This window comes from Aphelocoma coerulescens (genome assembly GCF_041296385.1).
Source record: "Aphelocoma coerulescens isolate FSJ_1873_10779 chromosome Z unlocalized genomic scaffold, UR_Acoe_1.0 ChrZ, whole genome shotgun sequence".
Lineage (NCBI taxonomy): Eukaryota > Metazoa > Chordata > Aves > Passeriformes > Corvidae > Aphelocoma > Aphelocoma coerulescens.
In genome coordinates this window covers 38,917,959-38,937,111 of record NW_027184085.1, presented here as the reverse complement: position 1 = coordinate 38,937,111, position 19,153 = coordinate 38,917,959, and the positions used below count along the sequence as shown (strand labels likewise).

The 19,153-nt window shown below is 38.5% G+C and overlaps 1 protein-coding gene across 6 annotated transcripts in view; it reads right to left on the bottom strand.

Moving 5' to 3' along the window:
- Nucleotides 1-19,153, bottom strand: part of AOPEP (aminopeptidase O (putative)) — a 186,640-nt gene that overhangs the window by 69,128 nt on the left and 98,359 nt on the right. For 5 of the 6 annotated variants that reach the window (XR_011147886.1, XM_069002557.1, XM_069002559.1 and 2 more), the window contains 2 exons: nt 12,578-12,640; nt 11,866-11,949 (listed from right to left, as the gene is read on the bottom strand). The exons of the other annotated variant lie outside the window; for it this stretch is intronic. Coding sequence is in view for 4 of the 5 variants with exons in the window: in XM_069002557.1 (XP_068858658.1) it covers nt 11,866-11,949; nt 12,578-12,640 (147 nt within the window). In the remaining variant the exon portion in view is untranslated. The remainder of the gene's footprint in view (nt 1-11,865; nt 11,950-12,577; nt 12,641-19,153) is intronic. 6 annotated transcript variants of the gene reach the window in all.

The window sequence follows — 19,153 nt, the reverse complement described above, 5'->3', positions numbered from 1 at the left end:
TAGACAGCAATAAATCAAACCACTTTGTGGTTTAGGCACACTATGAGAAGAATCATGGATACATTGGATAGCACTTTCTTCTATACCCAAACATTTAATATATAAAAATCCAATGTAAAGTGAAGTTTCTGAGTATTTTATTAAAAAAAAACCAAAAAACAAACAACATGGGCATCAAAATGAAACCAAAAATTTCAAACATATGGCACTATGAAGAGTAAACAGTACTGCTTTCAGGCCTAGCCAAGGGATTACTGTTACATAGGGAAATCAAGGTTGACTTTTAAAAATCTAAAAATAATTCTAAGAATGCTTCCTGTCTCAATGCTTTGGACAAGAGAAAACAAATGAAAGACTTAGCGTCTACATGCCATCTAGGTCATTGGTATTACACAACCTTCCTTTTTAAAAACACTTCAAACAAATTCCTATATGGGATATTCACAGGCTTTAACTGATTAAAAACAAGTGCAAGATATGAAATACCCTCTGGAAGTACAAAATGGGTTATTTTCAGAAAAAGTCCCTGTCCTCCTGATGAAACAAAAGAAAATCTGATAGTCTGACCAGATACTTTCAATTAAATATAACTCATTAAATATTTACTTACATGCCACTTTATACCAGAAGGCTGGATAGCTACACAAGACATTCACACAAGAAACTTAACTCTACATTTCTGTCTCATGTAGTTGTGAAGCAACACACACCACTAGGATAAATACACCTCTGTAGCAAAGGATTATGCAGGCTATTTTCTTTATCATAGATTCCAGCTCTGTACTACCTCCAAGTTAATATAATAGGAACAGACTTGCCATCATACCTCTTTCTGTGCTGTGAAGACACAACACACAGGCATATTTCTGACTTCTAGCTGTTACCATGCCCTCTGACACCTTACCACACCATGCCTGAATATTTTACCATCAGAATTTTTTGCACTGAAAAAAACCATGATTTAGCAAGCTTTTATTAATTATTCTATTGTCCTTTTATATTAAAGGTCACAGGCTGCATACGCACATTCAAACAGTCAAAGGCAAAAAGGTAAATAGTTGCCCATTAAATTATTATTTTTTAAAATAGACTTAAAGCCAACACCTATAATTGATAATCTAAAATCACTATAGCTGTAATTCTTTACTAGAAAGTATGTTCTATTACAATATAAATATAGATAAAATAAATCCTCCCATGCTCAAGATCCTCTTTTCAACTACATTGCTATATGTACTGAGCCTTTCATAGTATTGGGGAAATGAAGTCACAGCCCTACCTTCTGTTCTGATCTATACTGCGGGTTAAAATATCATCAACCTGTATATATTTTGGTGCAGACAGGACTAACTGCTTCATGGAAGAATGTGTGGCTCAATTCTTATCTATAATATAGACAGCCCTCAACTGAAGGTTTGTGTTGGGCCAAAAAACTTGACTTCATTTCCTTGCTGTGCCCAACTTTCTTCAGTATCTGCACACAAGCTGTCTATTATCTGCATACAAGCTATCCATGCTTTGAATTATGATCTGTAAAATCAAAATAAACATTCTAATTTCAGTTCTGAAGGACAGAGAATTTTAAGAGTTGTTACATGTTTTTGAGGTATCTCATGCAATGGTAATTAGGTCCTTTTAAAGTACTTGGTAATTGTTTAGTAGAAGACATTTTGTAAACACTGAGTTGCATTAAAACTGTACCTTCACAATACTAGGTAGTATCTTTTGAGATGTCTTGAATCTCTCAGCTACTTTTATGCAACTCTGAGCTGCTGTAAAATTAGGAACAATGCATATAGTACAGACAAGCATTTTGTTGTCAGGTACATCTCCTCTCCTGTGATAAACAAGCATAGTAGTTTTTCAAAAAGAGCGAATGTTTAATTCCTTGAAAAATATTACATGTTACAAAATAAGGGTGTGTATTAAAACAAAAGTATGGTATATTAATTATATTGACTGGGAAGGGATTCAAAATGCACCTTCCTTTCACACATTCCCTTCTATAAAACCACGTAAGCTGAAATCACCTTCCCTGGCTTCCCAAACTCTTCAAGCAATCACTTGTCCTAAATATGAACACCTGTGTTGCTTATGTTCCACAATGGATAAAATTCAAATTTTTTTACTTCCTTCTGGAAGCATTTGAAAACATACGAGGTTTACTCAAGGTAACGCTGTCAAAAAATACGCCATATTTATCAAGCCACAGTGAAGGTAAATTTGGGTGATAAACTGAGAATTCCATCTTGTGTGAACTAGCATACACTTAGAAGGGAACCTAACAAGCAAAAGAGGAGAGAGGAAATTGCAGGACATGAAAGGAAACTGAGCATTAGACAAATTAAAAGGAAACTGAGCTTTAGACAAATTAATTCTACAGTTATTGTCCCTCAAATATTATCTGCCCTCTCCCAAAGGTGTCATCTACGCTGTAAGATACAGATGTACAGATGAATAGATATATTTAAAAATATTAACAAACATCTCCCAGTAGAAAACTCTCTGTGCAATAAGGAGAAATCAAATCTCCTCTTCAATGAGGAAGTGGTCACTTTGAAAATAGATCTTGAGAATGAATGACTAAGACCTGGTTCAGCAAAGTATTTTAATATATTAATAGCTTCACCATGTTTGTCAGAAGTACAGCCAAAACACAGAGAAATCGAGTTAAACAAAAACAAGACAACCATAGTTACTGCATAACTGGCACTACACGTCATCTTTTACTTTGAAATAAACAGGATCTTGAGCATGGAAACATTTAATACTCTCTTGCTGTATTTCATTTCCTTTTGAAATATGGATGAGAGAACATAAGAAAAACCTTCATCAGTCTTCCATGCTAAGTCTTAAGACCCTTTTTTTTCAGGTATTTCTACTATGAGTGAAGAAGGAAACCAAATGTAAGGCAAATTCATTACATGGTGTCCAGCACATTTAGAGCATGCAGCCTGAAGAGTATGTAGAATACAGTTCATAAAACCAAAACATTAAATTTTTTAAGAAGCAAAAGTAATGAAATCCAATTTCAACAAGGAACTTGCGTCTCATGACCAGACCATCTCAGAGGCTCAAAGTGGCAACAAAAATGGTACCTGTGGTTGGGACAGTCATATCATCTTCCTCCTTACACATCTATTAGGATTACCAGAAATGATGGAGCTCACATATCTGCATTGCTTTTTTTGTGGGCTTTCCCCACAGCATCTCTACAGGAACATGCTTGATTTAGAGCTCTCACAACTTTAATTGAAAATGCCCAATGGATGCCTTAATTTAAGGCAGAAAAGGGAAAAATGTATCCAGAGCCAACATAATTGCCTAATTGCCTTTTCATCAGCTATTTTTCCAGGTAAAAATAAAAGCTTTTCTTGAAAAATCATTATGACCTCTAACACAAGAGGACAAAAATTCTTGTATTTAATTAAGCAAACTGTCACTGGCAATAATTTTTTTATAAAACTATGGAAAATTTAAGCATATATATAAAAATATAACTATATACATATAAATAAATATAAATATAAATATATATATAAATATATGGTAATGTTGAGAAGTAGTCTAGTTTCAAATGGTGGTATAAGTTTCACAAAACCTGCACGTGAAGCATCTGATGAGGTGAGTTAGACAATTGTGATCAGTCACTTAGTTTGTGCCCATAGGAAAAGTGACACAAGAAAATACATGCAGCACAGACCAAATGAGTACAGTACAATTTACATACCTTTAAAAATTCAATCCTGTCAATTTAGTTAAAGCAAAAAAGAATGTATTTGCTTTCAACTGTGAGCTACCTTCCCGCTCCAAAAGAGCTTCTTAGGGGACTCTAGTGGGAGGAGAGAACAACAGTATTTTAAGTTGTACCCATGACTAGACTACTTTTAGTACTGTGGCAATGAAAAAGCAGGTTAAGAACTACCAAAACCTTTTTAACAGGTTTTCTACAAGGCCTAGCCTTTACCTTTTGTGCTCATACATTTCTTTAAATAACAATGTCTGCACTTACAGACTAGTATACATGTGCTTTTACTATATAGCATGTGAACATAATCCAAACTGAAAATATACATACAACGAGGACAACAGCTAACACCAGTCATTAAAAAATAGTTACGTCTATTTCTGACAATGTGTAATAAATATAAGACTGAAATAAAGCACACATTTGAGCCAGCAGACCAATAAACCACCTTCAAAGTCATTATACTCAATTACATCAAGAAGAACCTGGGACATTTAAATCAAGTAGGTCATTCAGCTGGCATGCACAAGTGTATATTCTCAGCTAATAAAAAAATCCATAGGAAAAATCTGTAGGAGAAAACTTATGGAGTGTTTGCATGCAGTGTACTACTTTTTTCCAAATGTGGTATGCTGTTCCAGTTGCAAATGCCCTGAAAGGGACAGCCTTCTCTCTACTCCCAAAACTCACTACATCACCACTCAGAATTCACTGCATAAACAGTGGTGGGGGCATACATTTGAGAAGTATTAAAAACAATCAAATGCTTTTTGTGCTTGGTTTTTTTTTTTCTATTTTGGAATGAATAAAACTGTTCTCACTTTTTCCATTTCCTGTTTTATGAAGGACAAAACTTTTTTTATAAGTTAAGGTATGAATGATCATGTTTCAGTCACCAAAAATAGGGGTTTATAACTAGAAACAACACCAGACTGAAAAAGTTAGTGGCAGTAGTCAATCCCAATAATGTAGCTTATCTAGATAGCATCACATGATAACATACACAAACATCACCTTATTAAAATGCCTCCAGTGAGACTGATAGCCAAACAGTGCTACATCACAAACGTGTAACTAGATCTTCCTACAAATCAAATTAAATAAACCTGTCTATTAAAATTGCCTTTTTATGATTTTCTGGACAAACCTTGTGTTTTACAACAAAGTGGCATTAATCTACCATTGCACAGGATGGTTGCTTGCTTGGACAACTACAATTAATGGTCATGTAAATATCTGCAAACTTTAAACTATTTCGATACATAGACATGCTGGCCTGAGATCTCCTAATTTAGAAATGGTCATCTCAGAGTCAGAAAGGGAGCAGAAGCATTAGCATATGCATGGTAATAAGTTGCTTCATTGATCTTGATTGATCATTGAAAATGTGGCCTAATGAGAACATTCACTCTTTGACAAGACAGTATCCATCTGGGAGGCTCAATACAAAATGTAATACAACAATTCCTTGCTAAGAGAGATGGGTGCTATTAAAAAGAAAACTATGATCCTGGCATATCACTACTGCAAATAAGATACAGCTGATACTGTGGTCAGAACTGGACTATTAAAAAAAAATATTGCTAAACCAAAAATTTCACTTTTGTTTGTTGGGTTTTTTTTACACACATAGTATTTTCTTATTCTATTAAATGTTTCTTAAGTGAATTCTGAAGCAGCACTATCCCGAAAAAAGAATAGTTCTTTAGAACTGCACAATTAAAAAGTTTCCAAACAATTAATAGATATTCTTATGGGGATGGAGAACGAAATACTAAAAATGCTTAGTTCCAATGGCGTGAAATTATATTCATATGTACTCAGAAAAAAAGCTTTTAAATGACAGAGTCTATTTCCCAGACAACTTAACAACATTTACTGCAAATCGTATCTTGTACATGAGCTGGATAAAATTTTCGATTCAAATCTCGGAATGAGAAAGGAATTAAATGTTTTCTGTAATCACAGAAAACCAGTGAGGCCAGTTTAGAAGAAACTAAGAAGAAGTGAAGAAGGCCAGTTTACAGAGCTCCTAGAAAGTTCTGTGAAATTAATAGTATTTGGTGCAGCAAATAACACCACTGAAGCCTCTCTGAATAACAGTTTAGGACTTTTCACCATGTTTCTTTTAGCTGTTAAGTGCACAAGCAGTGCACAAGCTCAAGAGATTATTTCATATTTAATATTTTCTTTGATCCTTAAGTTCGGTAGATTCAAGTAAAAATACTCATTCTGAGAAACAAAAAATACATGCCAATGAAAGACTTACTGTAATTTTTATGCATTATATGTTAACAGTCTTTACTTGAATCAGCAGAAGCACACAATTCTGAATAAATCTTCTAGATAAGTAAGAGCTCTTTTATACCACACTGTATTTTATCAGTATTTTTTATAAGACTTCAAAATATTTTCTACTTACAGTATAACAAGACAATGAATTTCAGAGACTTACAAGATTTGTTTCTTGTGTTTCACTTACATTGGTGAATTCATTGTTAAAGGACAAAGACCTACAGCATTTAGCATTAGTCATATATATCACAACTGGTTTGGGTTTTCTATTTTTTTATTAGAAATGTAACAACTATATCAACAAAGTCATTTTTGCTCAGAGCTTAAATACTGACAACTGTAAATCTCTGGAGTCACATGAAGGATCAATAGCAACAACCAATAGGAAAAAAATCGAAGACAGTCACATTGTTAGTAAAACTAGCAGATGAACTTTAAATACAAGAAAACAGTATTTCTGAGAAAGCAGCAGAAATTATTCTGGAAAAGTTGAATCACTCCCCAAAGTTTCAGTATACAATCAAACTAAAACTGAAACAGTCAAATGCAATTTTGATCATTTGCAGGAAACATGTTCCTTATCTAGTGTGTATATATACGCAAACATATTTCAGTATTTTTCCTAAATCCTGTGTATCCTTGCTATCTCATCTGGTAACACTATTTATACCACTGGCATATTTTCAAATAAACTTTTATGTTTAAACACTGAATGTCATGTAAAAGTGAATTAGTCCTCTAATGAAAAGATGTTTCTCCACAAATTCTACAGTAGACACAGATCACATGCCACAATTCCACCAGTCTGACTGAAAGATCATTTTCTTCTGCCTAACACAGATAGGATAATGGAATCTTTTTTTTCAAGCAGACACAGTCAACCATTAAAACAAATGTTATCATCATAACACCACCACCTAACAGTTCTATCATAGTCTTCATTATAAAACAACGCTTATTTTAACCAAGTAATTCCTATCAACTCTGTTACACCTTCTCTAAATTTCAAACATGAACAGCATTCTATATTGATACACATACTGACTGCTAAATGTGCTGACCAGATAAAGGACAACATGAAGTGACAGCATAATATTAAATGAGGAGTAAAAAATGTACAGGAATAGAAAGAATGGCAAAAGTAGAAATGCAAAGGGTGAATGTGTTTAAACTCGTGTATATGTGCACATACTGTAAGAAGAGTAGCTACAGAGAACTATAAGCAGAAAACACAGTGAGCAAAAGGTAACTTTTTTCAGTTTTTCAACTTCTTTTGCCATTTTTTTCAAACAGATAGAGTGATTGAAAGTGAACAGAAAGGAGTGAACAGTACTGAAGATAAACAAATGAGTCAAAAGAAGACAGGAAAAGACACAAGACGTGAAAAAGAAGTAGGAAACAAAAAAATTGGCATAAAAGGCGTTAAGAAAATATAAGAAGTTTCAGAGATAGAACAGCAAAAAGGTTAGAAATTTTAAAAAGCTTAAAAACAGACAAAAAAAACCCAAATAAAGAAGAAGAGCAGAAGTATGAGAACCCACAGCTGTTCGGCTAGAAGTGTTTCTCACCCATCGATTCTGTCCCACTGCTGCAATCCACCGTGTGGATCCACACTGGAAAGCAGCCCCACACCTTTCTGCACAAGCTTCCCCACTGGTTCCCCTTGAGCACAGTTAACATTACACTCATGTAGTTTTTATCCAGCACATGGTCTCCTCAAATGTTTTTTAAATACTTGTAAGTGTATGTAAAGTCAGCTCCTACAAACTTAACTGTTTAGAAGGCAACTTTTTCCAAGAAGCAATTCCCCAGCAGTTGTCAGCAACCTTTCCTTCACAATTTTGTTTCACTTATTCCATACAGTTATCTTTCTGTCCTAAATTTTGTACTTGGATGCAGCAGTTGCTTTGATTTGGTGGTGTCTCAGTATAGCAAAGTCATCCACCCTGTGTTAGAAACTTCCTATCAGAAAGAAGAAAAATGATAGACGAAAATCGGACAGCACAGGCACATGAAAGCTTAGAGGAAAACCCAACAGCACAGGCACATGAAAGTTTAGAAGCTACATATAAAAAGTTAGTGCTTGTTTTGAAAGTTTAGAAGCTACATTTAATAAGGTGGTGTTTGTTTTGAAAAGATAAGTAAGATCAAAGCAAAGCTCAGTTTTCTAGATGTAGCAAAATCCATCAGTATCCTTATTTTAATCACAGTTGTAATATGAGCTGGTACCAACTCTTTGACTTCTCTGTTTATTATTGCTTGCCTTCTCACCTCCCTCTTCTCATTCCACACCTTTATTTCTACTTCTCTACTATCTTCCAGGTTGCCCTACTGTCATAGGTTAGCAAGCATAGTCCCGGAAGGGATATCCTTGCTAAGGGGTGCTTACAGCTTCCTCTGGGACCTGATAGAACCTATCAGCTGGCCAGTTTGAATATGGACAATTCTTTAAGCCACTTAAAGTTGTGACCGCCTCTGTGATACACACTTAAGAATAGACAAACTCCCCCTCCAAGCTCTCTCTCGTTTCCGGCGCTGGCACAGGTGGCTGCAGGCCCCGTGCAGGGGCCAGCAGGCCCGGCCAGGCCCTGCTTGGGCCAGGCCGGGCCGGGCCACGGCCAGCCTGGAGCCATGGGCCTGTTCCAGCCATGGAACCCCCCCCACTGCCTTGCCATGGGCAGCCGGAGCGGCTCGGAATCCCCCCCTCCACTGCGGCCGAGATTCAGCAAAGCGGCACCTCTGTCCGGCAGAGGTCAGGTGACCAACTGCGATAAGCCACATTCCAGCTGTAAGGCCGAGGTGAGATTAACCCTTTTATTGCTGTGAAGAGCTGAAAACCTGAGGGAAGAGAGAGAGGAGATGCTTAAAGCTGAAAGTCTGTTGTGAAGCTATGATATATCAGAGTATCCTGTTGTAATTTCATGAAGATATGGGGGGTGGAGTGTTCAACTCATAAGCAGAAGCACCTGCGCTGAGATAGGCAGATGCTGACGCAGCTGTAATTTCATGAGAAGTTTGGACAGAGAGAGATGAACCAGATGAACCAGATGAGGACTTTTGCTCCAAAGAGGAAAGGAGAAAAACCTCAATTCCTAGAGATGCTTCCAGTGATAGTCTCAAAGATGAAGATGACCCTTTGCTCCCAGGGAAGGAGAAGGGCCTCTGTTTTTTTCTGAACAGCTCAACCTTAAAATTGTACCCCGAAAAACTTCAAGAGTGGACCCTCAAAAGCAGTTGCGGGAAAAGCTGCAAGTCGGGGAAAGGGACTCACATCGCAAGCAGAGAGACTCCTCTTCCTAAATGGACTGAACAATATTTGGAAGTGGGTGGCTGTCTCGGTGTGATACTGTTTTCATAGCACGAGCAAAAAGAGACTTCTCTTTCTAAATGGACTGAACAAGGTTATTATGGAAGTGGTAAACAGACTGAACATCTTAAGGGTTGTCTTTACATTGTCAGTGGGAGAAGGGAGGAAGGTGGGGGGAGGAGGAGAGTTCTAAAGGTGGTATAATTTTTTTTTCTTTTCTTCTTTTAGGTCTGTTAATAAACTTCTTTATATTCATTCAAGTTGGTGCCTGCTTTGCATTTCTCCTAATTCTTATCTCACAGAAGATAAACAGTAATGAGTATTTTAGACCAAACCACTACACCTACTTTTCCATTACATGCTTTTCTCTTTCTTGTTCTCTTGTTTATCTCTCAAGATAACTTCTGTATAATGCCATTTCTTCTATAAGCTAGTATGGACACAACTAAAAATCAAGACTTCTCATGAAACAGAGGTTAGCACCACCTACACTAAGTAGGAATTGCACTGGTAAGTCAAGGTTGGAAACCTAATGCAACCAACTCTGAAACCAAATAATAAAGCTCTGCTAGAACCAGGCAGGTCCCTCATGCTTTTTCTCTTCTATTCTTTTATCTGTTACTGTATTGGAAAAATCACCACTGCAATGGCCAGACTTTCAAGCAACATAAAGAATTCCAACCTCAGTGAATAGGTTCAGTATCAAATGTAAGATTGTTACACCTCTTCCTTCCCACGTGGTTAAGTACCCTGCAAATGCAGTGCTGTGAATCCGCATTGGATCTCCATAAATTATTAATACTTATAGATATTAAAAGACAATGGTTATGCTTGCCTTCAATTTTAATTCGTATGTCTACTCACAGACCTTGCTCTAGAATTACTGTTTGAAAAAACAATGAGTATATCTTATGTTTACACATCAGGTTTTGCATTTCTAACCCAGCAAGGTACATGCTGAAGTTCTCTCTCACAAAATGCAGAGCATTTGGAGAACAATATCCTCAGCAGAAAATAAGTTTTATCAGTACAGAGGGATTTTGCACTAATGAAACTTTCCTCTATAAAAAGAGGTTAGGATTGATATAACAGCATAAGGCACTTTTAAACCTACTGTTCAGGCACAACAGGGGATCTACTTTGCACCATTTAAAAATTGCTTCAAAATGCACACAGACTGGTTTGTACTAGGGTTATTTGTACTATCAATGCATTTTGCTTACAAATTCCCAAGGCAATACAATTTTTAGCTTAAAAAAGTCTTCTTCATTTTAGCATAAAATGATTGTAAATACAAATGCTACACATACACACAAACACACATTCATATACAGAAATATAAACAGAAATGGAATTTTCTGGTGAAACAGTTGATGCTATCTCTATTTAGATCATGTCATTCTAAAACACATCAACACATAACATCTTTCCTAAATGATGCATTCCAGTTACAAAATAAAAGTAGTGAATTAAAGGATGCTATTTGGCAATTTTCAGCTAACCATGGAGCTGGTAAATCATCCACCCACAACAATGCACTTTGTGGACACTTGTCATATACTTGCAATGCCCATACTAAGGCAACATATCCCAGGAGCTGGCAGCCATGCTATCAGGAAGAATTTGGCTACAGAAACAGCAATGATTCATCATGCATTTTAGAAGCACTGTCGAAACAGCAAACCAACACACAACTATTTTAATCCTTTAAAGGTAACAAGAGCTTTAAAATACAATCATAAATTTGTTTTCAAAACCAAAACTAGCAAAAAAAATCACAGTTCTAATAATGCATTTGGAAGCACATTTTTATTCACCTTTTTTCCCTCAAGGGACAGAAAATGACTATTTAGTATCATCTAACTACTTATATCTCTGCATTGCAATTTAAATGGTCAATTCAACCTTATAGAACAGGTCTTTCACAATAGCTTAATCAAAATTCATTGGTTTAAAAGTAGTTCAAATTTGGTTGCATTCAGGTTTAATAGTCCTCTGTAGTATTTTTTTAAAATAATCATCACATTTTCATTAACTGGTATCTATACTGGAAATACATGATTTTCAAACTCACCCTCTGAATGAGGAGTCAACAACATAGTCCAAATATTTGTTTCAACATGCACATCCCATCTATTATTTTCCCACTATCTACCATGAAAACTGTCTCTCACCTACCAGTATCCGAAAAAAGTGCTTCAGATCCTGTCAAAAGCTCTCAAGGGATAGAGTTCTCTGATGACAGCACCCTTCTGTTTCTTCCTGAGAATGTCCCAGTTAAATACAAATATAGGAAAAATTTCCTTCTGAATACAGACATCTAAAAAAGGTTATTTATTTCTTGCCATTTTAACTACATAGTGACTCTGAAACTTCATCTGTAACACCCATTTACTATCATCTTGTTCAAGACACTAAGTAACATCTTTACCAAGCTTAAGAAGGCATAATCAGAAAGCATTTTGGATCTGCTGCCCTTTGTCCCATTACACAAACTGATATCATGATTGCTTACCTGCTGGAAAACAACTTCATCCAGTTTAATTTTCTTTTTGCTGCTTTTTCTGATCCTCCGGTTTGTCTGAATCCATTTTGTGACCTGGAGTTCAAAATCATGGTGCTTTTTTAGGTAGAAGATGCAACCTGATTGCCATTACTCAGCATTAGTAAAAAGCTATAAAGATACTCAAGACAACTTTTTTCATTGCTTCACTGGAAAGGAAAAAGCACTTTTCCCGTCTAAAGTGATGTGGTCTCAGGTAATCTGGTTATTACTTGTACATGATCAAAGCGTGAGGTGATATTCTTCACCTTAGACCTTTTGCTTTAAAGGGTTTTGCACAAAGAACATTTTCATGTCAGACCAGGTTGCCAAATGGAAAGTTATCATTGCAGTGTGAAAAACTCCTGGGAAAAACCTCTGCACTTTATCCCTTACACCTTCTATTTCAAGTAAGAGATTTATTTCCAGCCACCCACTCGAACATTGTTCCAGACTACCAACGCCAAATTTGGATGGCGTGGTTGTTATTATTTAATAAAGTAATAACACTTGGTGGGGGTTTTTTTCCTGTACTAATATTTTTATTCTTAATACGAAAGCAATTACGTTTTAAAGCAAAAGCCTGACAGGGTGGGGTGGTGTGTCAGGTAGAAAACTCCAGGAGCAGATTAGAAAGGGCAAGAAGCGGGTGCAAGCTAACAGCTGCGAAAGGTTTCCTCCTCACCTCGCCGCTCACTTGCTGGACGAGCTGACACTCCTTCCACGTCTCTCCCTCCTCCAACAGGGGCTACACGGGGGAGAAAGCGCACCGTGAGGCGGGATCGCCGGCGGAGGATCCGCGATGCTCTCCGCTCCCCGCGGCCCCGAGACGGGAGGCGCGGCGGAAGCCGGGTCCGACCGCCGCCAGTCCCCGCAGCCGCGCCCGCTCCTTTCTGCCTCGTCCCGTTCCGACCCGCGCCATCCCGCCGTTCCCGGGCTCGGCAGCGGCACACCGCAGCCCTCGGTAGGAAATGAAACACCTCCGCAGGGTCCCCCGCCCCCGTGCTCCGGCCCCCGGAGCCCCGCGGAGAGGAGGAGCCTGCCTTAAAGACGTCAGGGCCGGCCGGCTCCGGGGCGGCCCGGCCGGGGCACCGCACCCCAGACACCCCCAGAGGGGCGGCCGCGGGCCCGGCCCGGCCCGGCCCGACCCGGCCGCTGTGGGTGCTGCGCCAACCCGCGCTCCCTCCGACAGCGTCGCCGACGGGACGGCCCTTCCCCACCTCCACACGCACGCTGCTTCACGGTTTGCAGCCTAATTGTTTGAGCTAGGCTCTCTCTTCAAGACCCTCACTACAGAAGCCGCTTTCCTATGAACCTTCCTACCAACATGCTCTGTCATAGGTCTTTACGGACAGAGGAAAGGCCTAGCAGAGATAGTTCAAGAAAGTATCATCACCATTAAGTGCTTTAACATTGGCCTTGCTACTTGCTCGCACCCCCAGAATTCAACTACTGAACTACTTTGGAGGATCTGAAATGCATCTTAAAAACAAGATCCAAAGCAGCTTTTTAGGTATACTGCAGCACAGAAAGCTCTTTATCGAGGCCTCAGCTAAAAGCCTTTTATTCAACAAGATGCTGTGAACAGGTGATTAAATTTAGGCATGGGACTTCATCAGGTATTTTTGCACCCTCAGAAGAGGATATTCAAACTCCAGCATGTTGGGAGATACTTATGTCAACTATGAAAAATCTGAATACTATAATTCCTAAGTTAGGATTTTATCAAGTGCTTTTGTGTTTATATTTAAAAAACAAGAGGCAGTAAAGGATAGAGTGCATCATACTTGTTATAGTTAAAATGATGCTACTATAGTATTGTCATTATTTTAAAAATTACTCATATTCTTTAGAAAATTATTTATACACTTATACTGTATTTTGCTATATTCCCTGAAAGCTTCAAAAGGAAATCTGTGCTCTAGCAAAAGAATAGGGCACATTAAAACGTGTGTAAGCAAACCCTCAATACATAGAATTAGATGGACTTTGTAAACAGATTTAAATAAATAAAGGTAGATCTAATAAGTGTGTATTAAATCTTGAGAGTATCCCTTTATCACTTGCAAAAAAAAAAAATCTGTCCTAGCCTTTTTGTTTTACTGCCACAACATCCTTCTTTCAAGATCAAAAGCTTTAGATCAAAGCCAAGATCAAACTCAATGCTTTAAATAGAAACAACTTCACTGTGAAGTATTAAACAAAGATGAAGTTTTCAACAGAGATATCACAATAGAAAATCTTACTGTAGTTTTTTTATTTCATGCTCACAACAGGTCTTGAAACTAGTGTCAGAAACATACCTTTATTTTGTAAAGCCACAGCAGATTTTTCTACTAAATGGTAATTCTGAAAGGGCCTATAAATTGACTCTTGAACTGAGAGTATTTAAACAAAGAAAGAAGAACAGCACATAGTTCAAATGGAATGACCAAAAAATTACATTAATGGCAAACACAAATTAATGCAACTACTTAAACAGTATTTCCTTGGGTCAGTTAACAGATTAGACTGTACATTCCCTCAGAAGTAGCTATGGGAAACACTGGATCAGAGAAAGAATGAAACCTATTTATACTTTAAGTTCTTTAAAGAATTGCACTTCCTTTCCTGTCAAATGTTTAGAGAAAACTAGGGGGGGAAAAGGTTATCAGAGACATTGATTTTCAGACCTGCAAATCCTGAGGCTGATTTGGGATGAAAATCCACAAACACACTGTGTGTTCAAATTCAGAGGAGGCTCCTGTTTTGTTGGTAGTAGCTGCACAGCAGTGAAGGAAGTTCAAGAGGAATTGTTACTGACTTTTTACAGTAATATACCTTGTGGAGCCAACATCTGGGATTCCCTGGTGCTGATTGCTGCGCACATCCTAACTTGAACGTTCACCTACTCTTAAGATGATAGCACTGCAGTGTAAGGTAAGAGCCAACTTGCCCATACAGATAGCCTGCAGAAGACAAAAAGCAGTGACAGAAATAGCGTGGGCCTAACAAGAGGTGGTCACAGCACACCGGCTGTGCAGACAACTGTTATCTCCATTTATTGATGTGTCAGTAAGATTTAGCTCATTGCCAAAGCAGGAACTTTTGCTGGGAGTGGGAGAGAAAGCAGGGAAGAGAGAGAGAGAGGAGGAAGAGGAAAAGAAAAGGGGAGCCATGAAAGAGGAGGGAACAAGGGAAAGAAAAGGAAGGGAGGAAAGATGTTTTTGAGAACATTTTGTCTCCTACTGTATTCCTCCATACTTAAAAAGCTTACTTACACCAGACAAAAGGGTGATGGAACACTCAATTTAAAATGGGAATGACTGCATTATCCTCCATCAACAGTCCTGTTTGCTGTCTACATGACACTAGCTGTCATACTTGAATCCCTTCATGATAGAAATTTAGAGATTAGTCCCTCTTCCATGTCCTTCTTTACTTGGGAAGACTGTCTTTTTAGACTGCTAATGGATCTGTCCTTTAGAACAGTTAAGTGGAACAAGCACTTACACATGTCAAAACATGTTATGATCCCTCATTCTTGCAGCAGTACGATTAAATATAACTGAATTTTGAAAAACTAGGGGGGGAGGTAGCACTTACTACCAATTGGGTGAAGATAGACCTAATATCCTGGTAAATAACTTAGGCAATGATTTACACCAGTTCTTACTCAAGTCAGACCAGATCCCAAGCATACAACGAACATGAAGAATCATACATAGCCTGGAAAACAAGAGGATATTTTTTGCAACTAATAACTCTTTCATTTTACATTGAAACAGAAACTGGTTTTAAATTGTTTTGTCTGTGATGGCTAGTAATGATATTTTGTAACTGTCTTGGGGTGACCGGCCAAACCGGAACAGTAACTCAGTGAAAAGCTGTAATTGTGAACTATTCCCTTGCACAGGCTGCCCATAATTTCAGCCTCTCTGTGCTATTCTTATGCAAAAACAACCAATATTAATAAACTAAGAAGGTGGTTTTACCTACGGTGCACACGGAATCAATACCATTTTATTGGTTTTCCAACAGCCCTCAGATACCAGAAGGCAAAAAGAAAAAATGGAAAATGTGTGAATAAAAATCTTTACTGTAAATGAATTTCAGAAGAGCTTCTGCAACTAGAGGAAATTGACAACTAATGCAGTCAAGTCGTTTTCCAACCTCTCATTTCTGAATATTACACCACACACACACACTCTGACATTTATATATTCAGATCTACATGGACACCAGCAACCACACAGAGAAGTTATTTTCTCCTACAAGATGTAGCTAACTTCACCAGTATACAAACTTCAATTTTGTACCTTTCTACACATTTCCATTTACCAGAAAACAAAATATGGATTCCTCCCACCAGTTTCATCCTACCATACTAGAATGACACAGCCTACTTTCACAGGCTGATGCCATCATCACCGTGATATCAGAAAAGGATAATTTGAAGGAACTATGATCAAGTGCAGGATATACAACTGTTTTCCTACCATACATATTTATAGGGGAAAAAAGTACAGTAGTTTAAGATAGAAAATTACCTTACTTGTAAACTAAGAATACAATGTGCCCTCAGAATAGTCTGTGTAATCTGAAACTTGTTTCAGCGGGAAAGATGTGGCTTCTAATCTTTTGTGAAAAGGTTCAAAAAATGAAAATACAGAAAAATATTTTATCCAGTAGCTCACTAGATGATCAAACATGGCTTGAAACATTTGACTGGGAAACAATTGCAAGGACTTTAAAATCCTCTACGGCTACCAGGACTTCGCAGAGAGACTAAGGAGGCAGTGGGCTACATCTGAAAATGACAAGACGGCTGGTGCATCCACATTGGAAGAAACATTATATCACCACCAGATAAAAATTACTGAAAAAGAAATCCAGCCCAGAATGTGCCCGTGTTAGAACAGTTCTCCAACTGATTTTGTGCAGTTTTCATGCATACAGCTTTATCTACTGAAATGAAAAATCAAGTTTTTCTGACATTATCCATTTTTTAGGAAAAATGCTAATTTATATTGATATCATAAATCTAAATGTTCTAATTCCTCTGAGAGTTCTGTGCTGGTATAAACACGCTCTTTTCAGATCAGCATGCTGTGTCTGGTATTTTTCCACGTAAAATCCCTCCAGAGAAAGTCTGTTCAAGTCAAACTTGCTTCTCCTGAAACTATCTCTACCTTCAAGAGACAAAAACCTGTTGAAACAACAACTTTGAGGATGTACTTTCAGTACACTGCAAAATGACTTTCATATACTGTGGCAGGAATATTTTTTTCAGACTGGTTATGGGAAGGTATCCTTCATATCCACATTGGCAACTGCTTCGTGAAGGAAGTTCCTAGGTAAAGGAGTCACTGTAACAACCTATTCAGTTGCAAGATCAGATTAATAATCTGATAAACATCTCTGACCACATGACCACAGGATCTCTAAATAATAAGCTTATTACTTATTACTGTAAGTAATAATAAGTATTTATAAGTAAATAATAGTTATAAATAATCTTATATAACATTTAAGATAAATAATTAATGTATCAAAATATTACATTTATTATCTATAGTATGATAATATTTTCAGGGTGTGCTAAAATGCTTTTTTTTTTTTTAAATTCCTCTCCTGATTACACCAGGTGCTCTTGCTACTGTGCAGGCGCCCCAACCAAGTTAGAGAGGATATGTCCCATGCTTCTCTAGTATGGGAACAGAGTCTCTGCTACTGGCAGCAAGCACCTCCCAGCTCAAGAGAGAGAGAGAGTACACACCATGAGGAAACCTGTGGTTTTACCTGAAACACCTCAGAGAGCATATGAGGAAGTGGGGTGGAAACCCATCTCTGCACTAACAGCATAGGTGTGTGACCTGAAAGGAAGAACAGGTACCACAGGAAAGTCTTCAAGGATAAATGCCACTCCAGTTTCCAGTGGGCAAGACCTCCCTCAGACAGAATAGCAGGGCTGATGTTACTTCTGGTCCTCTTGAAGGGACCTCAGTTCATATTTACAAGGAGTGAGCAATGAGTGCTATGACCAGGACTAGGGGGGCCCTGCCTCCAGCCAGGTGGAGGACAGGGACAGTTGGATCCATTGGCCTGTGTGGATCCTGGGCCCTGGCACATCAGACACACAAGGCTATAAGGCTTCAGTTGACACCAGTGGACAGGGTACCCTGATGCCATCAAGATATGTAGGGGCAGAATCCATTTCTGCTTCTGGGGATCCCAACAGCTGACTGTACTGGAAGCTGGAGTGAGCCTGGCTGGGAATGGATGGCAAAACAACCCCACTGTGACTGGCCCAGAGACCACGTGAATCCTTGGCATAGATTACCTCAGGAGAGGATATTTCAAGGACCCAAAAGGGCATTGTTAGAGCTATGGAGACAGAGGAAATTAGACAGCTGAACACCTTGCCTGGTCTCTCAGAGGACCCTTCTGCTGTGGGGCTGCTGAGGGTCTAAGAACAACAGGTACTGATTCTGCCACATCACTGCACTGTCAGCAAAACCACACCAGCTGGGACTCTGCTGTCCCCACCCATGAGATGATTCATGAGCTGGAGACCCAGGGAGTGGTCAGCAAGACTTGCTCACCCTTTAACAGTCCTATATGGCCAGTGTGTAAGTCCCATGAAAAGTGGAAACAGACAGTGGACTGTCATGGCCTGAATGAAGTCACACCACCTTGGAGTGCTGCTGTGCTGGATGTGCTGGAACCTCAGTACAAACTGGAGTCCAAAACAGCAAAGTGGTGCCACCACCAACACTGCTAATGCACTTTTCTCCATTCCTTTAGCAGCAGAGGCTTACTCAAGCCAGTCTGCTTTCAGCTGGAGGGGCGTGCAGTTGGAATCAACTGCCCCACGGGTGGAAACACAGCCCCACTATTTGCCATGGACTGATACAGACTGCACTGGAAAAGGGTGAGGCTCCAGAACACTTGCAGTACATTGATGACATCACTGTTTGGGGCAACACAGCAGAGGAAATTTCTGAGAAAGTGGAGAAGATAATCCAAATCCTCCTGAAGGCTGGTTTTGCCATAAAACAGAGTAAGGTAAAGGGACCTGCCCAGAAAATCCAGTATTTAGGAGTAAAATGGCAAGATGGACATCATCAGAGTCCAATGGGCATGGTTAGCAAAGTAGCCAGCTATGAATCTGTCCTAGGTAACCCAAAATGTTTCTGTATTCCATACCTCTCTGTGTCCAAAAGTCTTTACTGTCTCTATAAAACCCTGTGGCTGGTAAACAATGGCGGGCAGGGGCTGG